We start from the raw sequence: 16552 nt of genomic DNA, 5'->3' as shown, positions 1-16552 counted from the left end.
GCGCGGCATGTGGCGGCCGGGTGTAAGTGCCACTCCCGGGGCCTCCCCACGCGTCCCCACCAGGCCCAAGACCAGCCAGGTTCGATCCCGGACTGGAACGTGACTATGGGAAGGGCGCAATTACGCTCAAAGCTGAATTGATTTTTCAAAGCTGGAGGCTTCTCTCGGGGACGCCGGGAAGAAGGTTCCCTCGTGGGCAGAACGGAGACCCGCATGCCTGCGTCCACCCTGCCTGCCGCAGGACTGGCCGGGCAGCGGTCTCTGGATACTGCTCCAGGAGGGCCGTGGGCACCCGGAAGTTAACGTGGAAACCCACCGGGGCGCTCGCTCCCCTCCCCACACCCGCCACGCGCCGAGTCATCGGCGAAGCGGGCGCACAGCCTTAATTAGAAGCTGAGCGGGAGACGGACCCAGGCGGCCGGGGACAGCGAGGTATGGCCCAGATCGGGACCTCGGCTCTGAGCGATCCTCTGCCTAGGGCGCGGATGAGGAAGGGTGGCCAGGAGGACGGAGGGTGCCAGGTCAGCGGCCACCAAGCTGCCTCGGGGCCTTTAAGATAGCTGGACCATTTAAGGGTGGGGGGAGTGCGGACCCTCGGCAGCGCGCCGGGAAACGAAGCCTCACTGGCCAGGCAGATGGGGTGAGGACGCAGTCCCCCGGTCTGCGGGTCACCTGCACCGAGGAGAGAGAGGGGGCGACGGCTTTCCAGGCAGGGCGCGCCCACCGCGGTGGGAACCGGGCACCGGCGCCAGCCCACCCGCGCGCCAAGGGGGACGAGCGGGCCACGAGTCTCCCGAGACTGTGGCGGCAGCACCAGGTCGCCTCCGCGCTGTCTTTTGCACGTGCCCGCAGCTCCCAGGCCATCCGGTGCCGCCGGGGAGGCGCACGGCCCCCTCCTTCATTTGCACGGGGACGTCACGGGCCCGGGCGCGCGGGGACCGAGGGGGCGGGGCCGAGCCGCGCGCATGCGCCCTGCGCCCGGCGGGCGTGAGGGCGGGCCGCGGTGGCGGCGGCGGCGGCGGCCACGGCGGCGGCAGCGGCGGCGGCGGCGGCGGCGGGCAGCGAGCGAACCGCGGCCAGAGAGAGTCTGCAGCAGTAACCGAGCCATGGCTCGAGCTGGCGAGCGGCGAGGGCAGGCAGCAGCCGCGGCGGGCGCGCGGGCCGCGTCAGGGGAGCCAGGGGCCTCACAATTCTGAGAGGGGCGAGAGGGGGCTGAGGGCGGGAGGGCTAGGGGGCACCGCGCTCTCCCAACCGCGCGGATCGTTTTTTTGGAAATTAATATTAAAAAAAAAAAAAAAGCTGAGGACGCAGAGGGGAAGGTGGGGGCAAGAAGGAAGGCGAGACACACACACACACGCACGCACACACGCACAGAGACACAGAGCCCACAACGAGAGGAAGGCAGGAAGCAACATTCGCCGGCAGCCGATGTGAAGACCGGACTCCGTGCGCCCCTCGCCGCCTCTGCCCGACCACATCGATGTGGTGTCCGCCGCCCGTTCGCCCGGATCACGATGAACGCGCAGCTGACCATGGAGGCGATCGGCGAGCTGCACGCGGTGAGCCATGAGCCGGTGCCCGCCCCGGCCGACCTGCTGGGCGGCAGCCCCCACGCGCGCAGCTCCGTGGCACACCGCGGCAGCCACCTGCCCCCCGCGCACCCGCGCTCCATGGGCATGGCGTCCCTGCTGGACGGCGGCGGCGGCGGCGGCGACTATCACCACCACCACCGGGCCCCCGAGCACAGCCTGGCCGGCCCCCTGCACCCCACCATGACCATGGCCTGCGAGACTCCCCCAGGTATGAGCATGCCCACCACCTACACCACCTTAACCCCTCTGCAGCCGCTGCCGCCCATCTCCACCGTCTCGGACAAGTTCCCCCACCATCACCACCACCACCACCACCACCACCACCCGCACCACCACCAGCGCCTGGCGGGCAACGTGAGCGGTAGCTTCACGCTCATGCGGGACGAGCGCGGGCTGGCCTCCATGAATAATCTCTATACCCCCTACCACAAGGACGTGGCCAGCATGGGCCAGAGCCTCTCGCCCCTCTCCGGCTCCGGTCTGGGCGGCATCCACAACTCCCAGCAAGGGCTCCCCCACTACGCCCACCCTGGCGCCGCCATGCCCGCCGACAAGATGCTCACCCCCAACGGTTTTGAAGCCCACCACCCGGCCATGCTTGGCCGCCACGGGGAGCAGCACCTCACGCCCACCTCGGCCGGCATGGTGCCCATCAACGGCCTTCCTCCGCACCACCCCCACGCCCACCTGAACGCCCAGGGCCACGGACAGCTCCTGGGCACGGCCCGGGAGCCCAACCCTTCGGTGACCGGCGCGCAGGTCAGCAATGGAAGTAATTCAGGGCAGATGGAAGAGATCAATACCAAAGAGGTGGCGCAGCGCATCACCACCGAGCTCAAGCGCTACAGCATCCCGCAGGCCATCTTCGCGCAGAGGGTGCTCTGCCGCTCCCAGGGGACCCTCTCGGACTTGCTGCGCAACCCCAAACCCTGGAGCAAACTCAAGTCCGGTCGGGAGACCTTCCGGAGGATGTGGAAGTGGCTGCAGGAGCCGGAGTTCCAGCGCATGTCCGCGCTCCGCTTAGCAGGTGAGCCAGCCCTGAAGCTGGGCGCACGCGGGGATGCCGGGGACCAGGCAGCCCAAGGGACCAAGGGAGGGAGGGAAGGAGAGAGGGCCAGGCGCATTTCATCTTGCCTCCCCCTTTCCTCCAGTTGGAGGTTCACGGGCTCGAAGGGGCCCGCGTGCGGCTGCGGGAGCAGACCGCCTGCCTCCTCCAGTTCTCTGCGCCTTGGGCTTTGGAAGGCTCTGGGAGCCCAGCGGCGCGGCCTCGGTGACTGCAGGAACGCATTTGTGCCCGGCAGGGCGCACAGCCGGGGGCTCAGAGAAGTCCGCGCACCCGGCGACAAGCGCTGTCTGTGCGCCGCTTCTCGGTTGAGCGCTCGGGGTTCGGGAAGAGGGAAGCGACGCGTGCGTGGAACTGCGTACGGCTGCTACCGGGCCTCTGCTCCCTGGCACACGTCCGGCCCTGGGCAGCAGTGTGCCGGGACTACCCGTCTGGGTTTGGCTGAACTCGCTGCGTTGACCACCTCCTGAGCTCTTTTCATGGGCGCTGGCATGCTCCGGGGAGCCACACTCTCAAAGTTTGGGCAAACGTTCCGAAGCCGCGGGGGCAGCAGGGGAGGGGGGAGGTGTCACGGACGCTGCCTGTTACCATGCACTCCGCGAGTGGAACGGGTTGTGCGGAGAAGGGACCAGGCAGGCAGTGCCGAAGTCCGGCGCAGGCGGCAGAGCGATAAGAGAGCTGCCAGCCAACGCAGGGACCGCCTTCGCTGCCCACTCGCTTAGGACTGTGCATTTCGTTTTATTCCTCTTTGTGATTTTTTTCTTCCCCCATCTGGATCCCGGAGCAGGAAGGTGGGGGTGTGTAAATGACCTCCAAGTCTGAAAGCCAAGCCGAGGGCTCGCGCCCAAACCCTGAGCCTGCCGCGGGAAGGCACCCACGGCGCTGTGCAGACACTGCGCCGGGCTCCCCAGACGGCCTACGGGCCCGTGGGAGGGCTGAGGCCAGCCTGAGCAGCGCCGGGGATTTCAGGCGGATTCCGTGACCCACTGAGGGTGGAGGACCTAACGGGAGATAGAGCCGAGTGCAGCGGAGGGCGGACTGGGTTTCCTGGGACCCGTGCGGAGCTTGCCAAGTTGAGTGACTCCGGGGGTCTGCTCCCCCCGACCCCATCCTCATCTCAACTGGGCGCCCATGCCTGAGCCTCAGCGAAGAGAAAGGCAAAAGCCGGAATGAGGGTTTGTTAATTAACTGATCGTTCTCCATTAATTCGTCCCTGGAGAACGAGAGGCAGTCAATCCGCCCTGAGCCGGGGGCACTGAGCCGTTTCACAGTCTAAAATCAAAGCGCGAGGCCGGAGCCCCCTCCCCCACTCCGTGCCTGCCAATGAGAAGCCAGGCGGGAGGCCGGTGCCCGGGAACCGGCGCTTAGAGCCCGGTGCGACCCGAAGCGCTCCTTGGGGCCTGGGGCCTGTGTCTTGCCAGGGCTTCCAGCCCAGCTCCGAACTCTATTGCCGCGAGAAAAGTCCTAATGCTGCCGGCGCCCGGGCTGCAGAGGCATGGGGGTAGGCGCTGACCGAGATACCCCAGGCCGCCGAGGTTCGGGAGAGGCTCAGGCATAGAAGCTGCTTCTCCTCCGACTTCTTTTTTACCCAAGCAATCCCCGAGAAATGTGGCAAGGAGGTTGACCTGGTGACGGGTAGCCTGCACCCCATGGAGCCACTTGATCCCAACTTCAGGGAGCCTCCTTGCCCCACTGCCTTCTGCTGTCTACAGACTACCGGGTTCTGTTCAGACACTGCCCTCAAGCCTTGGAAACCCTGCCTGGCACCCTCTGACCTCCAAGCTTGGAGACCCGAGCTTCAGGGACCCCGCTGGAGGGGAGCTGCCCAAAGTCTGCCTAAGAGCTGGGTGTTGGGTAACTGCTCTGGGGACCCAAGAGGTCGCGAGAGGGGCCACTTCCACAGCCCCCAGCGGCGCCTGATGGCCAGCCGTGCTGCCCTCGGCCCAGGCACGTGGTCTTTTCCTCGAAAAAGCGGGAACTCTGAGACCTGGCTGGGACGTCGTCTCTTTTCAGTTGTGTTTCTTTGATTTTCAGCGCAGAGGGCTGGGACGAGCATGCCCTGTGTCCATCAGGGCCTCATGCAAGGAACCTGGAGCAATCCCGCAGCTACAAAAACCACCATTTCCTTCTAAGTTTCTCCTTAACATTGTCTTAAAAAAAAAAAAAAAAAGTGAAGTCGTTTTTCTGAGCCCTCCAAATGATCAGTGCAGTCCCTGAGTTGTTGCAGGACACCTTGGCCTTGGCTGCAGCACCTTAGTGCCTGCTCCACCCACCCACCCACCCCTGCCCCCAGCTCCCACTTGTCAAGGTGCCCCTTGCAACTTTGCTGGGGCAAATGTCCATGTGCACGTCCGTAGGGGTCAGTGCTCACAGAGGTGGGAGCATGGCTTCTCCAGGTCCCTGTCTGTGTCCCCGTGCCACAGAGTGTTTGGGGAGACGCCTTCCCCTCCCGAAATTACAGGCTGATGGAAGATGGGCGAGAGGAGGAAACTCATCCAATTAACTACCTTTTTTTAAAAAAAAAAATCAATATGTTCCCTCCATGTAATCCTTGCTGCTGCCCCCATCACCCCATTTACAGAGCGAACTGCTCCTGGTCCCAGGTAGGGTGGGGGACTGAGCTGGGCTGTGCGGGTAGGTGCCCCGCCTCTGACGTGGGCGCCTATCAAGAGATTAGTTTCCAATTAAAGATTCCAGAAGGCTTCTGCGGTAACTGCCAGCGCAGAAGAGGCTGCGACGCTCACCCACCCACCACGGCAGATTCCCAAGGCAGCAGCGCGCAGGCTGGAGGTTCAGGCGGGGGGTGGGTGCTGGGCCACTCTGATTTTGCCCAACTTGGAGAACAGGACACCTCCAAACTGCGTAGGGGTGAGGGGTGCCCAGCTGGGCCTCCAGCGCTGGGGCCTACACCCCCTACCCGTCTGGTGTTTGCCTCCAGCACGACCTGCAGCAGACCCTGGGCTTGGGAGAGAGGGGAGGCAGTCCTGAGAAAGTCCTGCCCGACCCAACCTGGGCCATGTTTGCCTTGAGTGGCCTTGCGGCCTCGCTGATTGATAACTGGCCCCGAGCAAGTCCATTTGCTTTTTGTTAATGTTTATCCCAGCGGGTGACATTTCAGCTGTCCCCTGCAGGAGTGCCATGCTGGGCCATAGAACAGTACTTCCTCACTCTGCGAAGACTCCTGGGTGGGGAGAGAAGCCAGCACTGGGCGTATGGGACGCGGGAGCCAGCAGGACTGCGGGGGCCCAAAGAGTGGGAGGAGAGGGCGCCAGGCGCTCTGCTGTCCCCGCGCTTGGCGTCCAGGCGCCACATATTCGGAGTCGCGCAGCTGCTCACCGCCGCCGTCCTCGTAAACAAAGGGCCGGTGGGGTGCGCCCGACCGTGTCGGCCTCCAAGCCCGGGGGCCAAGGGGGCTGCCTTAGGGGTGCGCCTCTTTCGAAAGCCTGGGATGGTCTCCTCCCAGTGTTGGTCGGGAAGAGACCGAGCAATCCAAGAGCCTGCTGGGCCGAATGGTGGCAGTGCACTGGGGTAGTCCACAGGGTCACACACACACACACACACCAGCCCTTTTCAAAACCAAAAGGTATGGCTCTTGGGGACAGTCTCCAGAAAGCCAAGCATCTTTCTCACAGTCCGTGTCTTCCCCTTTGAGGGTGTGGGACAATACTTTCTGTGCAGTGCCCACTAAGGAGCACAAACCCACCGAGGCCGGGAAGGTGGTGGCATGGGGTGAAGACTGGATGGGGGAAACCTGCTTGTGGGGCTGGTGTGCATGTATGTGTGTGTGTGTGTGTGTGTAGAGGGGTCCCCTGTTGACACCCCCCCCCCAAGGAGGCCCGATGGCTTTTGTTTGTTGACCTTGGTGTTGGCACAGCTAGGACAACGCCAGAGACAATAAACTCCATGGCCTGTTGAGGAGGTATCTGGCTGTCCCACCAGCAGGTGTAGCCCTGAGTGCTTTGGAGAGCGATGCCAGGAGCCCGAGCCACCCCTCCAGCCCAGGGCACGGCGTTCACTGGAAACCCAGCTCAGCTATCCCCGGCTGCCACCGACGCTTGGGTCGGACGGTGATGACAATAGCACAGCTGTGTTGTAGCAGCAAAGCGACTCATGGGCGCGTCTTTCTTGCTCTCTAAAGCCCAGAGAGCGTCTGTCTTTCTCTTCAGGTCTTGATCCCTCTGTGCGCCAAAGGGAGCTGGATTCGTGCGCCCCGATTCCCTCTCTTTGAGTTCACCTGCTCTGGGCAAGCGAACTGGATGCGCGGTGGAAGCCGCTTGCGCCCCCTGCAGGCCGCGAGGCCCGGCGCCAAGCGAGTGCCTGTTTAGCCCGCTGCAAGAGAGGAATCCGACTGCGTCTTTGTTTTTAGAACCCGGCAGTCCCAGTGATTTTCAAGACGACGACCGTTTTGATAGCAACAGGGTCTGGGGAAGGAAGAGGAGATCCAGAGGCACTGTTGAGGTCCCTACTGATGCCTGGATGTTACTTCTACTGATGGAGGTAACATTTCCGTCCCCACAAAGTACACCCCAACTCTAACCTCCGCAAACGAGACGTGCTTTTGGATTGTCTGTCCGAATTGTACTTTTGCTGGCTTCTTGTTGTTAGAGAAAAGCAGGGTCAGTGTAGAGAAGGTGACCCTGGCAGTGTGAAGTCAGAGGTTGGGGCTGAAGGATTAGTGGCTCCTTTGTTTCGTGGTTTCCCCTTCCAGCTAACTGACAGGAGTCGGGAGGCAGCCCCGAGGCCTTGAGCTTGGAAGCCTTTGTTTCCTTCCGGGTGCGGTGGGTGAGAAAGCAAGGGGAGGCGGCCGAGCCTGGGGCTCCAGGCTGGGCGTCAGGACCCTGGACAGGGCGCCGCAGCGGAGTCGCCCAGCCCAGTTCCTGGCGGCTAGGATACTCTGGCTAAGCTGCAGTGAGAAGACGAAAATTCACCGCAGATATTCAGAAACTTATGTGTGATATTCACAAGCTCATCAGACAAATGAGAAAATATCAAACCGCGTCGATCAGATGAGTGATCTTTCGGTCCCTTCACTGCAGCTTTGTGTGTGCGTCCGGGTACACGTGCACACCTGCTTCTGGCATCAGAATTGGTGTCCCTGTGGGTGTGACAGGGGTTGGATCATTAAGCTAAAACGTTCAATTCAGTCCCTTTGATCCGTGCTGGGGAAAATCTATAGTCATCTCTAATCTACGAGGTCTTTAAGGAGGTTGTTACTCGGGTTGTTTTGATGTCATCATTTCCACATTCCTGGCAAATTCAGCTAATCAAACAGAGACTGCTACCCAAAGTTCTCAGAGGAAATCGTTCTTACAGGGCATATTGGTAAAATGTATTCCTGATTTTCTTTTAAGAAAGAAAATCCTCAAGTCTAAGAAAGGTGAGTAATTAAAGAGGAGGCTCTCGGCTTCCATGGTTAGAGGCCACAGAGCTGAGTACTCTGTGGACTGTCTATATGGGAATATTTAAAGTTGATATTTTAACTCAACCAAAGAGCCTTGATGGATGGAATGAGAAATGACTAGTTTCATTTCAGTCCTCACGACAGCAGAAGGATTCCTCACTCTTGACAAAATTGAACGGCCCCCTACCTCGGGAACCAACAGAAAGAGAATCTTGTTGGAGTCCTGTTGCCAGTGGATACACCCCTCTTAAGGCTGCAGCAAAATATTCAACAAATATTCATTTGATGTTGTTTTCATTACGTCTCTATTTAAATAAGACGAATAAGCCCCTTTGGGAGGAAAAAGCCACCTTATCTTTTATCAATAAGATTTTATGGCTTTTTATTGCAATAACTGCATGCTAGTACTAATAAATGCTAATACTAACAGCATGCTAATACTAATACTAATAAAACTTAGTTTCCCCTGAGATTATAGGACTGGGCTAGGTGACTAGACCAATCACAGAACAACCTGAGGATTTTGATGACAATATATAAATGGCTTATATATGTCCCTCCCAATAAACAACACATTATTATAAAATTGGATCAAAATCTAGAAATTTTCTTCTCCTTTTGATGTGGTAATGAAGTAGCTTCTGAGTAGAACCAGACCCTAAAGTACAGCTCATCAGATTTGTCACAGCCATCGATTAGGAAGGAGCTAAAAGTTTGTTGTGCATGTTTTATCTGTTGAATGTTGTGGTAGGAACATCAATAGTCTCATTTAATTACTCACCAGCTATACTAGTGGCTCTCAAGTCCTACACATTGGAATCACTTGTCTTCGAGACATTGAAGACAAAAAGAAAAAACGATGTCTTGGGCATGGGGATTTTTAAGAACTCCAAGGGGATTTTTATGTGCAGCAAAGTTTGGGGCACCCCTAGACTACATGGAAGTTACCATTTCCTTTCCTTGGCGCTCTCCTCAGTGAAGTTTAATAGTTTGCCTGGGCAACACGGCTGGACAACACTGGTTCCTTGAGCTCAGCTTTCCCAGTTCAAAGCCTGGAACCTTCTTACCCTCCAACCCAGGCTTCTATTACCAGTATGGGTCCACCAGGTCAGTGGCACCAAAATGTGGAAATGTCTGATAAACACCAAATTTATAAAATCTCTGCATAATGAAGTTCTTGAAATTAGAGAGAGAGTATGTGTGTGTATCTTGCCTCTGGGGCTCTCAAATGGAGTTACTTATGGAAACTTATTTCTTTTTTACTCAAGACTTATGAGAGAGCTATTTTATTGCTCTCCTTTGAAGAAGCAGCCAGAGGGAATGTAACAGAGCTAGACGTGCAACCCAAGTCTCCCTTTCCATTTGTTCACTTAAACAATTATTGATGGGCAAGACACATCTCATTAGATGTGGGTAGGGCTGGTCCATTGGGACCCATGCCTGGAGGAGGGCCCAAGAGCCCAGATCCTCCCAGACTTTCCGGCATTGGTGTTCTGATCAGGGCTTGGGTAGCACTTACATTTCTTGGCTCTACATCAGGGCCTGCCTCACCATTCCAAAGCTTGCCCATTACTCATGTTTTAGGACTCCACACAAAAAATAAATTGAATAAAACTCTGTGTGTGTGTGTGTGTGTGTGTTGAGAGAGAGAGAGAGAGAGACTGACAGACAGAGAGAGGCAGTTGTCCAGAGGGCAACTTACAATTTCCTCAAACCCTGCGAATTTCCAGTCACCCACGCGTTTCTCATCTTCCTTTGCATATGCTAAAGAGTAGCCAGGATCAGCTTCAGTTTCTGAAATCACTACTTTCGTTTTCACATCTGGTGATGATCTCATAGTCCCAAAGAGAGGTTATCGGAGGAACACAATAAACTGTGTGCTTTTCGCTTTCTTTCCTGTCGTCTTCTAAAACAGATCAATGGGGAGAATTAAATAAACAAACGAAGGAAGCACGCCACCTAGTGACCTCCGTGCGCACTGCAGGTCCCGCGACTGGAGTGCGTGTGAGGAGTGGCTAAGGCGATTCAAGTATTGATGGAGTCACAAAAATCGTTCATTAAGGCAATTTAATCTTTGCTATTAAATGTCCTTTCAATTCATTTGGGGTAATTAAGATGCAGTTAAAGTGATTAAATTCTAATTACTTATGCTAGACAAAGACATATTTGTCACACTAATGCGGTTAACTAAGGACTCAGAAAGAAAGTTAACATTTACTTCAAATGATGCAACTGGAAAAATCAGTTCCTCTTTTCATCATTAATCCAGTGAGCTGGGTGATTATGTAATGGTGCTACAAGCTCATTAAATAGGGGAAGTACTGATTAAAATGACTGCTAGGAGGAAAACTTGAAGTGTTTCAGAACCATTTGGTCAGCATTTCTAGGCAAAATTACTCAGAGTTCTTTCCCGGTGGAGACCCCCAACCCCCAGAGATTGACAGCCCCTGAGTTTTAGCCTGACACTAAAGAGAGGCATGCCTCACAGGATCAGCCTGCAGAGGCTGTTAAACCAAAAGGGTTTGTTTGTTTTCATGATGAAGGGGTTCTGGGATGGAAGGCATGGAGGCAGGTGGGCAGGTGTGGGAGGAAGAGAGTTCCTACAGGGAGCTGCCCCAGAATGAGCATTTCCCCTGCAGGTTTCAGAGGCCACCTTGTGTCCCAGGAACGCCCTCCTGCTCCCAGTTACTATCTCACTGCTCCGGATGGACCGGGACAGACTGCCTGCACAGGACTGTGCCACATTCGATTGTTATGCACACTCTGACACCTGCCTGGCACCTCTGCTACCAACCGGTCTCTTGTCAGTGTTGTAAAAACCAGCTTCGGTTCTAAACTTCCAGAGCACTGAGGCTATTCTGCCAGTCTCCACATACAGATGCATTTAAACTTGGAGAATTTTTGCCTTCCTCACACAAATGACTTTGAAAGGAGGTGCCTAGTGTTTGCCTGGGAGGGACCAGAGGAAGTCAGTAGAATGATCCAAGGACAAGAGTGACCCTTGTGATAATTGGGGATTATGTTTCCTGGGAGACTCGCATCTTTTTAGTACAGTTAAATTGGCGAGTTGAAACCATGATTGTGGAGGTGATATCTTCCCTCTGTTTATCCCCTTGAATAATACTATCCCTGATCACTTACTTCCTCAACAAAGGAGCTAAGGTTAGCAAATTCATCAGTCACTTAAGTAAAACAACCACCTTCTAAAAATAAGTTGGTCGGTTTGAATACTTACTGACTCATTGCAGTCTTAAATTACTAAGAAAATAAAGCCTCTGGATTAAGATTCCCGTGCCCTGGAGGAAGGTTCTTGCAGTAATTAGCTCTCAGATCTTGTCGGGGAATTCAGCCTTTCTGGGCCAGCCTCCTTCAATGGAAAATGAAGGGTTTGGCCCGAGGCTCCCTTCCAGGCCACACCTTCTGTGAGTGGTGGCCCTCGGTGATGTCCGCGCATCCTCATGAAGCCCAGATGTAGCCCTGGTGTCTTATCTCAGTTTACAGCTTTGTCCCCAACATCAGGACTCAGCGGGCCAGGCTCTACTCTCAGGAGGTCAAGTGGACATAGGTGGTGCAGTCAGACGTGCTGCCTTCTGGCACAGAAGCACCTGTGTCCCTGTAACACAGTTGTTGGCAAAGATAGGGACCATTAGGAGCTCCCATTAGGAGCTCTTACATACTGCTGCCAGGCTTGTAAATTGGCAAACTTGATTTAAGAAACTGAGTTGGCTTCATCTTATAACCCTGGACCTCCACATATCTATCAGTTCTACTCACTGGTACCTACTTGTATTTTAGATAAACTCACAAGTGCTCCTAGAGATGTGAAAAGACTAAAAATAGAAGCATTATTCCTAGAGAAGAACACACCTGGAAACAGCCTAAATGTCCACTAATAAGGAATGCATACATAGATCTTGATGTAGTCATGTAGTGCAATAGTGTACTGTGAGGGAAAGATTGAGCCACAGCTATACACGACATAGCTAAGTCTTGGGAAGAATATTGAACTTTTTTTTTTTTCAGTTAAAACTGTAGAAAACCACATCAGAGCAAAGCCATTTTTACGAAGCTCAAAAGCAAGCAGCACTGAACAGCTCATTGTTTTAGATGCATAGATATGTGCAAAACTTACTTTTTAAAAACCAGAATAATACAAATTCAGGAGAGCAGTTACCTTTGGAAGGGAAAGGTCGGAGATCAGTGGTGAGAACCAGGTGTAGCATCACAAGACAGCGAACTTTCTAGTTCTTTTCTTGGGCAGCAGCCTCATAGGTACTTTTTGTTACTGTGCTTCCGATGTTACATACACTACATATGGTTTTGTAAGCAGCAGCTAGTTTTTTAACTTTTAATTTTGCAGAGGAAGAGATTGGTTTTGTCTCATTCTTCAACTCAATTTGGAACAAACCAACCCAGAACATTTTGCATTGCCATTTAGGCAAGTCCTCACCCAGTAACAAAATGTCAGCAACTGTTGAGAGGGTGTGGGAAGTGAAAGAGGAAATTGCATTGATGTGGAAAGAGGGGTTAAATTCTTCATTCATTTGAGCACCTGCTACAGCAGACTCTGTGCTCAGGACTGGGGATGGAGGGTTCAACACATTTGTCCTTTGGGACTCCCAGGCTAGTGAGGTAGAGAGCCGCCATAGAGTTGTTCACATGAGTTTTGAGATGGGGTGTGTATGCATGTGCATGTGTGTGTGTGTGTGTTCTGGGAAAGTGAAGCTTGGAGTAGGATGAAGGGATAATTGTGAAGGTCAGGAGGAGGAGGAGGACTAGGGTTGGAACTGGAAGAAGAGGTTTCCAGGCAGAGGGTGCAACAGTTAACATCCCTTTGCAGATTTCTTGGATCTGCTTTACAATGAAACTGGAAGCCTGTTCTTCCCCAACAAGTGGTGGTTTTCAGTGGTGAGGGGTGGTGGACAGAGGATTTCATATTCCTCTTGCAGAGCAAACCATATTGGCGGGAAAGAAGAGAGAGGAGAACATGTTATTTGGGAAAAGCTTCCCAGGTGATTCTAATATAAATCCAGGTTGACAACTAGAATATTGCTATTGAGAATTTAAGAATAAATGACTTTATTTTTAATCCTCTTGTTTACTTGTTTTACAATTATTGCTGGAATAACCTATAGCTCCATCACTTACTGTTGTGAGTATGTGTATGTGTGTGTGTGTATTTGCATCATATCTTTTACTTCTTTTGATCTTTTTGAAATCTAAAGATCACTCAAAAATTCAGAATCCCTGTAGGAATAACTGACTCCACATACTTCTGCATCTAGAAGTCACGAGTGTTGTGTAGGTCCTTACCACTCAAAGTGCAGCTCTTGACTAGCAACATCAGCCTCACCTGGGAACTTGTAAGAACTGCAGACCTTCAGGTTCCAGCCCAGACTTAAGGAATCTGAATCTGCTTTCTAACAAGACCCCAGGAAAGTCCTATGTACATTAAAGTCTGAGAAACACCGCTGGGGGCCCCATTATATCATGCAAAACTCCCATTCCTTCAGTCACTGGACATGGGTGCAGTGCATCCTGTGTGCCAGACCGGGGCTGAGTGCCAGGGCAGGAAAGAAAGCAAAGTGATGATGAGTGGCATCCTGGCAGAGCCCCCAGGAGCACGAAGTCTTGGACAAGTGCTGTGATCCTGGTGGGAATACAGTTCTGTGAGAGTAAGACAGGAAACCAGGAAGAGATGGCAGAGAGATGACAAAGGACCTTGTGTGTCTGTGCCTGCCAAGGCCTCTGGGCCCACAACAGCAGGAACTAGAGGGAGGTGCGACCTGCTGTGGGCCAGAAGGCTCAGATTTGTGTTTGGAAGCATGCTAGGGTGGGAGGGGATGGGAGACTAGCAGAGGACTAGCTGGTAGCTGAGGTGTGTGTGTGTGTGTGTGTTGGGGTAATGATGGATTATAAGGGTCTAACCAAATATCATTGTCAGCAAGGGTGGAGGAAATGGGCAAAATCCAAGAGCTGTTTATAAAATAAAACGGAGCAGACATGGTAGGAAATGGAGATGATCCAGGACCTGACCCTGTGGCTCTGGCTGGGGAGCTGGCTGTGTAGAGACACATGTATATGTACACCTTCAACCAGAGTGGCCATGTGGAGGTACATAGACACATGAAAAGTTTCAGACTAGCCCACCCTCTCAAAACCCTTTCCTAGCAGGCCTGAGCTCCTGGGCCTCTGCACAGCTTTGAGGTATCAAATGAAGAAGATTCTCTCAAACTCATCCCAAAATGCTACTTCCTGGGCAAGGAGTGCTGTGGGCGTGATGCTGGTGAGGTTGTCTCTGTGGCTCAGTTGTCATTTCCCGGCAGTGGTGGTCACGCTGCAGCCAGCCAACCTGTTGCTAGTGAGCAGGCACCCTTGAAGAACCAGGTAAAAGGTTAACCCAAGTTCATCCCGCCTGTTGGAGAACAGAAGCAACCCTCAGCGATGGCAGGTCAGAAGCTTTTGTCTATGAGTGAAGGCAGTGGAAAGGAGACAGAAACAGCCCTGTTGGCAGGACCAGGGTTGACTAGTCTTGGTTTGAGTCACAGATTAGTCTGTGATGGGAACTAAGCATTGTAAAGGCAGGTGCATTTTTATAAGAAAGCAAAATTTGCATTTCTCTCATCTAGTTGTTTTTGCCATGAGCTCCAAGTTATTTTTTTAAAGACATTTATTTACTTGAAAGTCAGAGTTACACAGAGAGAGAAGGAGAGGCAGAGAGAGAGAGAGAGAGGTCTCCCATCCACTGGTTCACTCCCCAGTTGGCTGCAACAGCCAGAGCTGTGCTTATCTGAAGCCAGGAGCCAGGAGCTTCCTCTGGGTCTCCCATGCAGGTGCAGGGGCCCAAGGACCTGGACCATCTTGTACTACTTTCCCAGGCCACAGCATGGAGTGGGAATCATAAGTGGAGCAGCCGGTACTCGAACTGGTGCCCATATGGGATGCCAGCCCTGCAGGTGGCAGCTTTACCTGCTACACCATTGTGCCGGCCCCTGAGCACTGAGTTTTTAAAAATAACTGTTTTCCACTGATGTTTATTTTGAATATATATTACTGACATATCATTTTTTTTAAAGTTGACCTTAGCAGGGACCCAAGGAACACCAAGTTTTCCTTCCAACACATTTCCACATTACCTGGTCCCTCCCCCTTAGAGGAAACCCCTGTACCAGTTTCCCCTGTACTCTTCAGAGATAGTCCACGGCTTTTCAGGGGTGTGAGGGCAAGTGTGTGTGTGTGTGTGTCTTTAAAATAACTAAGGGCTTCTTCCATCTTACAAAGAATCACTTTCAAGGGAAAATAGCAAATGACTCTTACTTCCTTTAATTGTTTTGGTTGACAGTTGCCTCCCTAGAAATACATTTACATGCTCAGCCAGGGCTGCCCCGTGCAGTGATTTGAGAAATGAAATGAAAGAGAAATAGCACAAGTGAACACCCTTCTTGGTAGATTGAAAGAATAACCCCAGGTGCTCCAACTGTGGTCCCCTTATTCCATCTCTTTCATAAAAGACAACCCAATGTATAGAACTTGTTCGGGGCAGTGGTTTGGCGTAGCAGTCAAGATGCCTCCTGGGACTCCCACATCCCATGTCAGAGTACCTGGGTTCTGAGTCATGGTCTCACAATCAACTCCAGCTTCCTACTCGTGTACACCCTGGGAGGCAGCAGGTGCTGGCTCAAGTGGCTGAGTCCCTGCCACCCATGTGGGAGACCCAAATTATTCCCAAAAGTTCCTGGCTGGATCCCTGCTCCTGGCTTCGACCTGGCCCAGCCCCAGCTGTTGCAGGTATCTGGGAACTGAACCCCAGATGAAGATCTCTGTCTATGTGTCTGTTTATTCCTTTATTTCTCACAAAGACATAATCACAATATCATTTTACAACACTGCTTTTAACACAAGGGTAGAGGTTTTTCCCCAACAACTGTTCTACTATATATGTTTAATTTTCAATTATTCTTTTTAAAAAAACAAAAGATTTATTTGAAAGGCAGAGTTAGAGAGAGAAAGAGAGAAATCAATCTTCCTTCTGCTGATTCACTCCCCAAATGCCCACAACAGCCAGAGCTGGGCCAGGCTGAAGCCAGAAGCCAGGAACTAACTTCGGCTCTCCCATGCGGTACAGGGACCCAAAGACTTGGGCCATCTCCTGCTGCTTCCCAGGAGCATTAGCAGGGAGCTGGCTAGGAGGTAGAATAGCCAACTCACAAACCAGTGCCCATATGAGATGCCAGAGTTTCAGTTGGTGCCCCAACCCATTATGCCATACACGGGTCCCTCCATCCTTCTTTTGTCATGACATGACTTATAATATTTTTTACTATTTGTTGCATAATTACTATATTCAAGCACCTTGTATCTTATAAGTTTTAAAATTACAGTGCCCTTTTAAAAATAGCTTCTTATATATAAGTGCTAGCTTATATGTATAGTACTTATATATAAGTACTAGCTTCTTATTATATAAGTACTAAATGTATATTTTTAAAAGATTTA

At 53.0% G+C, this 16552-nt stretch overlaps 1 protein-coding gene across 1 annotated transcript in view; it reads left to right on the top strand.

The window, feature by feature from the left end:
• The first annotated feature begins 1298 nt into the window (after window positions 1-1298).
• ONECUT1 (one cut homeobox 1) overlaps window positions 1299-16552 on the top strand; it is a 44183-nt gene continuing 28929 nt past the window's right edge. Inside the window, exon 1 of the mRNA XM_062205950.1 lies at window positions 1299-2619. Coding sequence (XP_062061934.1) covers window positions 1515-2619 — 1105 coding nt within the window. The 5' untranslated portion in view covers window positions 1299-1514. The remainder of the gene's footprint in view (window positions 2620-16552) is intronic.

Source organism: Lepus europaeus, chromosome 11 (assembly GCF_033115175.1).
Source record: "Lepus europaeus isolate LE1 chromosome 11, mLepTim1.pri, whole genome shotgun sequence".
In the NCBI taxonomy this organism is placed as follows: Eukaryota; Metazoa; Chordata; class Mammalia; order Lagomorpha; family Leporidae; genus Lepus; species Lepus europaeus.
Note: the sequence above shows the minus strand (reverse complement) of the source record. Positions and strands in the feature narration are given on the sequence as shown.